Source organism: Sitophilus oryzae, unplaced genomic scaffold (assembly GCF_002938485.1).
Source record: "Sitophilus oryzae breed Bouriz unplaced genomic scaffold, Soryzae_2.0 scaffold_1210_pilon_pilon, whole genome shotgun sequence".
NCBI classification, from domain to species: domain Eukaryota; kingdom Metazoa; phylum Arthropoda; class Insecta; order Coleoptera; family Curculionidae; genus Sitophilus; species Sitophilus oryzae.
The window spans coordinates 1-11,607 of NW_022145850.1; the positions used below are offsets into that span (position 1 = coordinate 1).

General features: G+C 30.4%; 1 protein-coding gene across 1 annotated transcript; it reads right to left on the reverse strand.

Moving 5' to 3' along the window:
- Positions 1–916: 916 nt before the first annotated feature.
- On the reverse strand, positions 917–6,187 carry LOC115891948. Its single transcript, XM_030912559.1, has 4 exons — positions 5,911–6,187; positions 4,688–4,854; positions 2,676–2,909; positions 917–1,002 (listed from the first exon to the last, which is right to left on the reverse strand). Exons 1-3 carry the CDS (start codon positions 6,125–6,127, stop codon positions 2,790–2,792), a joined length of 504 nt encoding a protein of 167 aa, XP_030768419.1. The 5' UTR covers positions 6,128–6,187; the 3' UTR covers positions 917–1,002; positions 2,676–2,789.
- Between the last annotated feature and the right edge of the window lie 5,420 nt (positions 6,188–11,607).

An 11,607-nucleotide genomic window follows, 5' to 3' on the forward strand; every position in this document is an offset into this window, starting at 1 on the left:
CAAACATTTGTTAATGGCATACAGGGTCAGGCGATAGTGTGTTAGACATCTGTAGCTAACCTATATAGCTACTGTAATAAACAACTCAGAAATTTTGTATGTGTATTAAGTGCAAATCTAAAGTATGTAACGTATAGTACGTAATATATAGTTTTTATTTCAGGGCATTTCTTGTATTTTTAATAATTTTTTTCAAAATGGCTAAAAAATATATTTTTTTATTTATTTATTAATATCTCTGAAACTACAAAAACATATTTAATAATATCTTAGGATCATGTAAAGTGATCAGGAGGGATACCAACAATGTAATAATAATAATATAGAATGTATTCCATTCAAAAAAATCATTCCGATCCACTCACACATTTTTGAGTCACCCTGTAGAAGTTAAGATATTTTCATGATTTTATTAGGATATATCTAATAGATACTTTAGGTTTGTACTTATAGAAAATTTCTTGTAGAAAAGTTGCTTATTATAGGAGCTACAGATGCCCAAAGCATTATTGCCGAACCCTGTATGCCAATAACAAATGTACATGCCAAGTACACGAGTAATTGTATTAATACCATGATAATTCTTAGTAAAACGTACTTTGGAACTCTAAACATTTACAGTATAATTATGATGGTAGACAATCAGCTAAGAACATTTTTAAGATGGCATTATGGCAAACTTATAGTTATACTAGACCTAAATATCTACTCAAAACTTGAGTGGTTCAATTTAAAAATAATTACAATATGATTGACCAATGACTGTCCTTGGTCTTATTATCTTCAAATTTATCTTAACAGAAATTTTTGTTTTAATCAATCATAATAATTATTCTTGGCTACATTGTACCTTAACATTATTTCTTAATTAATTGTTTCATTATAATAATTCTGATATTTGAGTATATGTTAAGCATCAACTTACCTTGTTTTTGAAATTGGTAATATGTGTCATATGCTGTAGATAATAACATTAGAGCGATAAATGCTCCAAAGAATCCTCTGAAAAATATTCATTAATGTTATTTACATTCATATATAAAATTCATTATATGCTCATAAATCAATAAACATATATTGGTCATAATTGAGAATTGAGATATGGCAGAGAAATAAAGATCTTTAACTGAATAAGGAAATCAAGATGCTTAAAGATACTTCTCATTTACACTTTTATATACTGGGTGCATTTTAAAAGTGGCTCACCCCTAAAACTTTTTTATTTTTTCAGATCAAAAATCGAAATTTCGTATGTTAGTATATGACATAAATTAGGATTGATTGACATATTCAATTATTTTCGGTCACTTCCTGTTTCACCGGAAATGACTACAACTTTTGATTTTTAAATGGCACTCTTGGTATTTTTTTTTACTGTATTCGATAGAAAATGACACTCTGAATAGAATGATATGTCAACTTTTGAAATTTTCGAATATCGTTTATTTGAAATTGCAATATGCGATTCGTAACGATAATTTGACTCGAAATACCAAGTGTGTGGTACCAAATTATTCGTAAAAAAATGCTTTTTTCAAATATGCTAATGAGCCATCATCGTTCTATTTGAAAAAATTGAAATATGATTAAAATACAATTTGGGCATCTTTTAACCGGCCAGGATAAGACACTAAAAACATTAGATGATCAAATCTATTTTTCCAAGGGTCCTTGATTAAAAATTAGTATTTTTAACACAGCCATGAAACTCTAGATTGAAATTTAAAATACAATTTTTGCTTTAAGCGAAAATGTCAAAAGTTGACATATGATATGTCTATTCAGATTTTTTTGTATTTTTTAATCGAATTTCTATCGAATAAAGTAAAAAAAATATCGCAGGTGCCATTTAAAAATCAAAAGTTGTATTAATTTCCGGTGAAACGGGAAGTGACCGAAAACAACTGAATACGTCAATCAATCCTAGTCATATACCAAACAAAACCAAACCAAACCAAACATACCAATTTTGGTTTATTTATCTAAATAAATAAAAAAGTTATAGGTGGTAGCCACTTTTGAGACGCACCCGGTATAATTATAATTTAACTAAGCTATGAATTTTACTTTACGAAAATCAACAAGGCAGAATATAAGGGTTAGAAAATTAGATAAAGATTAAATTATACAGTGTAAAATTTCAAAATATTCAAAATAATCTATCAATCTGTATATTTCTCCTACTATAAGTGTAATATAATAGACAAACTCAAATAACCAAATAATGTCTGCTCTAATAGCTGTCATGTCGTAATAACAATCAATTACAATTTTGGCGAGGTCGAGCCCTAGAAGTCATATCTTTGGCCCGTTCTCTTCTTTATTTTTTAACGCCTCATACAGCCAGTTGGCCTGAATGTTGTCATTTATTTTTATTTTAGTAAACATTATTTTTAAATGGTCTGTAATGTAGTCTAAAGTTCGAGAAAACAATAATTTTTCGGAAATATATTTGTGTGTCTGGAAATGTTCTATTTTTTTAATATTTCTATATTAGTGTTAATTTTTGACGTCAATTTTTAGTAAATGACGTCTAGAGATTAACCTCGCTAAAATTAGTATTGATTGTTATTCCCCAGCCGTCTTTGTCGCAGCCTCTTTTCGATCAAACGGTATTTATAATATTTTTTTTTGTTTCAATTATGTCTAAATTAATTACACTACATATAGCTTACATTGTAATTATGGCTCCTATATCTATTTCTACATTGTCATCTTTTGTTTGACACATCACATCAAATGGCATGGAAGTGAAATCATCAAACGCATCAATAATTGACTCTATGTCACTAGTACATTTTATTTGGAACACAAATACCAAAGGAAGGCAAAAAGGAAACTACTGATGTATTGGAAAATTCGCGACCTTTTCTCTTGTGATCAGCGATCAGTCGTTGTCGTTCGACACCCTAAAATATCCATTTACTAAATAAATATACCTAAATATGATAAAAATATCTGAGATGGCTTGGAAACAACGATCAATGACAATTAGCATAGAATTGGATCATGATATATAAGATGTCACCGATCCAAGCCAACTCTGAAAAACATACGATCCTCATGATATCGTATGACTCACAGTGATGAAGTGATTGTTTTTGATACATAATAATAAACATACAAAGGTTAATGATAAAATATGATAAATAAATAAATTTATAAAATATACAGTAAAGACTTAAGTAATTACTTTCTAAACAATTTTTGGGTGCGAAAATTATATTAGTTGGAGTAATATAGGTATCTAATAACTGTTTGTTTTATTGATAATCTAAAAATATTTGATGCTTGTTTATATTGTAAATTAATAGTATCAAATAAATTCTCTATTCAATTAAGATAGAAAGAACGGAAAGATACACAGAAATCTTTACAACCATATTTTTAAAGTCCACAGATGAACATCTTCTTTTTATTAATAGATTATTGTATAATTTTTTAAACTTTTGTGCAATATTTATTTATTCATTCTAGAGTTTGTCAACAAATAGATAATCGAAAGTGGATATTTTCTTGCTTAATGCCATTCATTATCTAACCATTTAAACAATTACTATATACTATATCACATAACTGGATCAAAATTAGATTAGATAATAATGAGTCAATTATCAAGTTTATTTTAGTAATTTATACTGATTTAGATTTTTTTTAGGTAAGTGTTGTTCACGTTAATTGCTGTTTCACATGGAGTGGACCGTCTGCGCTATTCATCCGCGTGTTTTTTTAAGGTCCGACTGACTGCTTTCACAATTTTCACAAGCCGTTGTTGCCATTGCTTTAATAAATCGACGAAGAAGGGAAAACGTACGATATTTAAGATAATTACAAAAACCCTATTTTTTTTAAAGTTATAACATCCGGTAACTTTAAAGCTCTGCATTTTCGTACCCATGTTTATAGGAACTTTTTTCATATTTTTTGATGAGGAATCTTAATACTTATTTAATACTTTGTTCAGTTAATAACATCATTTGGATTAAGGCAAATTAATAAAATTGCCTTTATCTCATTAAGGAGATCGAAATCGACAAAATATCAAGATACTTTTAATTGTCATTAAACAGCCCACACAATTTTGCCAACAAGGAAAAAGAAAGTCAGAGGCGCACATGTCTTTTTTAGAAAAATATTGCAGTGATAACCTATATGTACGTCCCTGGTGAATATATCGACACTTTTATAGCATTAAAATATGGTGCACGTATGGTAACTGTTTTACCCCTTTTTAAAATTTCATTCGAATTCTCTAGCTACGAAACTAAGCAGAATCGGACCCATGTTGGTATGAAAATAAATATGATTTTACGTTTATTTACTCAAATTACTTTATTTGTTCAAATTTCGATTGGTGATTGTGAAGTAAACTAAACTTTAAACAAATCGACTTGTTACTTTGGATGATTCCCTTAAGGTGATCATAATATTAGTCATACTATAGTGTCAGTATAACAAAAAATCTGGAAAGTACATATTATGTTCTATATAATACTGAAAATTCTATATAATACTGAAACTATAGTACAACTTTTTTAATATATTCCTGAAAGATTCAAAAGCTGATTGATAATCTTAAATTTATAATTCACTACTTGCACTTACTAGTTTGTTGCCGTGAGAGTATAGTACATACATTTCGTAATCTTACATTTAATGATTGTTATAAGAAATGATCAATTTTTACCCTTAATGTCATCGTTGTTAATTTTTCCAGACTGATTGATATAAGGCAGTAGCTTCCTCGAACATCTTTTGCTTTGCTTTCGATTTCCAAACATTCGTCAAAGCTTCCAAGCCATGCCCAATTTATTTTAGCTATCCCAGCTGGCCATTTTGCGGTGGCGTCAATCACTAAAACACTCGTGCTTTAACCAAAAACATTATTTAATATCTCCTATCCTATCAAATGTTCTTAGTTTAAGTATTATTTAAGATAGAAAAATAGAAATTACAGTTCCTTTATTTAGTTTAATGTGACTATCATGGTACAGGATGATATAGAAATGTTCAGCATTTTCAGTTAGCCCTAGTATTTCAGTGGTCTAAATGTTTTAAAAAGGTAATGACAGATTATTTTGGAATTTTTTATGTGCTATTCAGTGGCTTTGTTAGTTTTTTTGATATTTCGTTTTGAAAATATTGAACAATGCATAGCTTCTTTAAGTAGAACAGGTTATATATTTGTCAGCAAATTCTTTAATTTCAATGTAAGCATTCAGAACGTCAAAATTTGTGGTAGACATTTTCAATTAGTAGAAAAAGTTACCAAGCTTTTAACTTCTCCACTTATTATACTTAAAAATTTGCGAGAAATATAATTTTGCCCTTTGATTATATTCTGTCAAGAGGGTGGTTAGAAATCAAAATTTGATTGTTTTATAAGCTGAATATTGGGCTTTCTTTATGGATACAACTAACTAACGCAAACTATTGCTAGGATATTCTATTAATTTTAATTGGGTTTTGAAACACACTTTTTAAATTCACAATAATTGTAAACTAAAAAGTATAAAGTGTAATTAAAATCATTAATTTATTCCACTAATTGCGAGGTTCCGAATGAAGCTTTAAACTTTGTTAAAACTTATTGTACTAATTGAAAATTCCTACCACTAATTTTGATGTTCTGAATGCTTACATTCAAATTAGAGGAACAAACTTATACCCTAATTGAAACCACTAATTGCAAGGTTCTGAATGAAGCTCAAATAATAAAGTTATACTCGTATTATATAGACAATATCCAAGTTTGGATGATTTTTTTCAGAACTCTAAAATTGCACAAATTGTAATGTTCTCTCTATACTATACAGTAATAAATAAACACTCCCTTAATAATAACCATAACTATAAAAATACAACTCTGTGTATTTACCAAAATACAACTCTGCAAACTTGAATTCTTACTTCGTAACGCCCAAAGTCCATCATCGAATTTTTGTAAGTTATCCACGAATTGGCCGAGCTGTGAAAGACATTCGGATTCTAAACTTATTTCACTTCTATTAACTTTATTTAATACACTTTTGACAAAATTCGCGGGATCTGAGGTATACTTTTCTAAAAAAATACAATTACCCTGGTACATCAATAAAAATGATAGAACTAATGACAACAGCAGCATTTTAACTTTAGGCAATTGATTTAACAATACAAAGATTCGATATTAATTACTGATATATTTATCAAGCCCGTGTTTTATATATCTAGCTGATCAGACGTTTTTAAGGGGTTCTCAAAAGTTATATCTTAAATAGATTATCTTGTAAATAGTTATTTTGTAGTATACTATATGTAGCGGGAGCAATGAACATGAAATCAAAAGCGATAAGATGTTATTGATGACAAACACTCCAAAACAACATGATTGTACGCATGTGCGGGACCACTTAACAAACTACAAACGACTGGCACTATCAATTACTGGAATTATTCACTGCTTGTAAATTTAACATGCGATTTTCTATATTCTAGGAAAAATAGTGTTGGACAATCAAGTTAGTAGGCCTATCAACTAAAACTCATCTGTTTATGTAGAATGTAGAATGTTTAGGAGGGGAGTTAATCACCGCGATCTTACAGATCTCTATTGTGTGTTCCCCTTTCTTGAGTTATAACGAGTTATAACTCGTCATAGAGTCTCAGGGCTTTAACAAAAGCCAGTAACTGAGAGGGCTCCACAGAGGCCAGCTCTCCATCTTCGACATCAGCATTACAAAAGTTCATGGCTCGAATGGTCGTCGTCTCGGCGCACTCAGTGATAAGGTGTTCTGATGTTTCCCTATTTTCCCCACAGAATCTGCATTCGCCGTTGTTTCTCAACTTCAGCCTACTGAGGTGTTCGTTGAGGAGACAGTGCCCTGTTAGACAATCCGCGCGAAGATTGTTTTTACTTAAATTAAGGAAAACCTTTTATTTTTCTCTGTCGTAAGTTCTGAAGAACTTTTTCGAGTGTGTTAGACCGTTGTAGGACACCCATTCCACGTTACTGATGGAGTCTTGCAGATTCCTCAGTTCCGCTTTCACTTGATTCCCGCTTGGAAAACAGAACTGTTCTGGTCTAGTTACTGGAGTGTTCGCTCCTTTTCTAGCTAGATCATTTGCTTTTTCATTGCCTTCTATCCCTTGGTGAGCAGGCAGTATCTCTTTCAGAAATCTTTGTCGTTATGATATATTTCATAAGTCCTACTGCATCCTGCCACTCTTGTTCACTTTCTACTAGGTATTTTACAACTTCTGCGACACAACATTCTTTTCCAGTATTATCTGCGCAGAGAATATATATTAATATAGATTATCTCTCTCATGTGATTTATTAACTTGTGTATTAATTATCAAATTTTATTGCTCGCATGCTTTCTATTTTATGTACATCTATTTCTGTTTCTATTTACGATATTTTCTTACGGCCAGTCAGTATTAGAGCTTTTGATTTTTAATTGCCAGTTCTAGTTCCATCTTGCAGCTGATTCTTTACCATTGCCCCAACCATGATTTTAGCTTACTAGAATGCTTTGGATGCGGCTCCTAGTTACGATCGTCAGCATAAGCGACGCTAACATCCACAATCCATGTCAAGATGAAGAATATTATCGTAGAACAGGTTCACGCCAGGCGAGACCAAAAATAGAATATTACGGAACATTTTTCCATATTTGTCTATTTATACGAATCTTTTAGATAAATAAGCTCGAATTATTCTAACTAAATAAACGCTGATATCTTTTACGTAAAGTGCCTTTAAAATACCCATGAGGTGTTTTGCTGTGTCCCCGCATTTCCCCATAGAACTTCCATTCGTCGTTGTTTCTTAGCTTCAAGACGACTTTGCTACTGAGGGGTTCATTGAGGAGACAGTGTCCTGTTAAAATCTCCGTGATAATCTGAAGATTGTTCTTACTTAATTCAATGAAAATCTTTGATTTTTCACGGTCGTAAGATCTGAGAAATTTTTTCGAGTGTCTTAGACCGTTGGACGATTCCTACTCCGGATTATGGATGGAGTCGTCTAGGTTCTTGAGTTCCGCCTTAAGTTGGTATCCACTTGGGAAGCAGAACGGATAGTAGTTCAGTTAGTGGAGTGTTTGCTCCTTTTCCAACTAGATCGTTTGCTTTTTCATTACCTATAATCTCTTGGTGATCTGGCACCTAGAGTCGGAGGAATTCCTCTTAATATCACATAGGAAAATGAAAACCAGTAAATTTATCTTATCTAATATAATTATCTTATCTAATATAATTTATAGAATTCTGCTGATGCTATTTCTTCTATTTTATGATTCAATGCAATTTCTTCAAATCACTTTAAGTATTTATTTATTCACAATGCATAGCGTTTCTAGGAACGATACTATATCGACAATAATAAGATGTTTACACTTTAGAGCGTCTATTCCATAAATGAGTAGACTTATTTATAAAGTAAAATAAACAAGTTTAGTAGACAAGTTTAGGCATAAAACGAAGTGTTGGAGTTGGTCCCTATATACCTTCTATAGTAAATGACGATATTCAAGTAAACAAATGAAGGAATTCAATTAATGATTCATCTGTTGCATGTTACGATTGTTAAGATGAAACGAGAGAAAATAATTATTATCTTAGCTATAATTCTTACTTGAAGAAAATTTACGGGTATGAGTATTTATGGGCATGCCACAGAATTTGTGGTAGACACTTGATGGAAACCCTAGGAATATATAAACGTAACAGGGCTATCGTACCTTCATTCTTCTTAGAGACAAGTTGTCCAAACGTATGGTCGAAATTGCAAGTACAACATGCTTAGATGTGTGCGGATTCTACTCACTTTACATCGTCTAATGCTAAAGAAATCCTACTTGATTTACTTCATCTCCAAATTCATTTGTTAATAGAAATTATTAGTTAAAATCCTCTACTGAGGGACAGTAGACTCAAACTCAGTCTTTTAAAACAGTCTTTTAACACAGTCTTTTAAATTTTTACTATTTAAACAATTTAGGCAACATGTTTCGAGAATCACAATCCCATCTTCAGGCCCGGAAGCTAAAAATATTATAAATAAAAAAACAATCAAAGTAAGTGAAACATATTTGTCAAACAAACAAAGTCAAGTAACAAAACAATAAAATACGGGTACAAGTCATAAAAGTTAAAATTATCCAAATTATTTGTACAAAGAAATGTTACAGAATGCCAAGCTGAGCTTTATAACAAATAAATTACAATTACCATGGCAGCATTTATCCATCTCAAATTTCTCATATATCATGAGGGGTACTTAAAACTATTTCTAAAGAAAGTGGGAAAATTCAGATTTAGATGAGAGGACCCAGACTATTTGTTGTAGTTAATATAATAATGAAATTTAATTTAATTTAATTTATATATGTAAACTAGAATTAAGTAAATCAATTTTAATTATATTTTACCTTTTCTAGGTGTGCATTCTATTCTCAATTAACCTATGAACCATCAAATCAATCGATACTTACACAAAAAGGTTATTCCATCAATTATACCCACAGGTCATCAAGGATAAAAAATTATATAAAAATATTTCAACAAATAATGCATTTGCTGCAGTTATGTGCCAAGTGTTAAACAAATCAACCGTCTCTAGCAATTATACCAGCTATAACTGTTTCACATCCATCTTTAACTTTTTTAATTTTGAATTAATTGATATACAATATCTATTTTAATGTTTGTGGTTGCTATTCTGTTCTAAGAACAATCTTCAGATTATCACGGAGATTTTAACAGGACACTCTCCTCAATGAACCCCTCAGTAGCAAAGTCAGTAGATTGAAGCTAAGAAACAACAACAAATGCAGATTCAGTGAGAAAAATGGGGAAACACCAGAATAGATGGAGAACTAACCTCTGTAAAACCGTCTCAGATATTGACTTTTGTCAAAGTCCAGAGACTATATGATGAGTTATAGCTCAAGAAAGAGGGAAACAATAGATCTATAAGGTCATGGTGATTAACTTCCCCATTCTCTTACAATCTAAAGTGGTAAATATCCATTTAATTAACATTTGAACAAAACTACTGATTTTATCGTATCATTGGCCTGTTGCTATTTAATTTACGGTTATAATTAATGATTTTCCTAATTGTCGAGAGTCTAAATCGAATAAGCGTGAAATACATGTGCCAGGTTGCTTTTGATCTAAAATTTCTCCAGAATAATTTTATTATTTGGTTTCAAATGAACAATTTCGGCTCAAATACCTTTTGATATAATTAATTTGAAAATGTCCTATGGAAAATGAATGGTGATATTTTCTTTTGAATGAGAGAATTTAATTAGTATTACTAAATGTAACAGAGTTGGACTACGTGTTGTTAAGTTTTAGATAATTTTTTTGATATAGTTGTTTATTATTGATACACTAAAAGAATTTTGGACTTCCAGTATCTTTATTTATTTTAATTTACATAATGTTTCTGTCAGATGTGAATAAAGTTCTTTATTATTATTATTATGCATCACTAACACATTAAACATTTAAGGATTGGAACCTTTAGTGTTACAACAGCAAAATAAAACACTAATTCACCACAATACACCAAAATATTTTACTTTTGCACTGAACGAGCGTTTAGTTAATCATGTTGGCATCATCAGCAGATGATTATAACTAAACTAATATAGGCGCTCAGTTAGCACTGACTAGGCGTGGCGAAACCAACCAATTGAGTCAAAATTAACCGAGCTTAGCAATTAATTACCGAAACTAAAATAATAGGAACAGGGAACTGGAACGAATTGGACTATTATCTCTATTCATATGATCTTTACATTTATTAATTTTGATGCTCTCATGCATCTAATTGCCTGTAATTTGAGACTTGTTTAATTAATTTAAAATTATTAGCATATACAATGATCTTTATCAAACAATATATTGAGCAATGCAAGTTCTGTCCGGTTATCATATCTTATCTGAGCTATATGTTCTTTAAATCTAATTGATATTGATCTTCTAGTTTCACAACATATTTCTGATTACAATCTTTACATGAAATCTCACAAATACTCGACCTTTCCAGCGGAAGTGTTGTATCTCTAGGATTACCTAATTTATAATTTATTATTAGCACTATACAGATAAAATTTCTTCTCTAACCGCGGGTTAACTCTATCAAATGGTATTGAAATATATATTTGACGTATCTGTCCCCATTTAAACTTAAAAAGTTGAATTTGCAGAAATCACAAACTTATACAAGGTGTCCTAGAAATAAATGCAAGCATTTTAATGGTTGATAGATCTCGATAAAAGAAACATATTCTCTCTTTATCGTTTTTCAAACAAGTCCAAAATAACTGTGTTATTTTACTTTGAAAATTAAAAAAAAAATGCTAAAATTTTTAGAACCACTGGATTCTTTCTGGATTTTCTTTCTTGTAAATTTAATCTACTACCTATATTGCCATATTATCAAGAAATTATGTTTTTTAATTAAAATCTTAAAAAAAAAACAAAAAATTTCAAAAGATTCTGAAAATTTCAAAGAATTCCGAACTTTCAATTTTTTTTACGAAAGAAACCTCATAGGCGGGTTTCTGGGGTTGAACTATACTCCCAGTGAAAATACTTGCACTTATT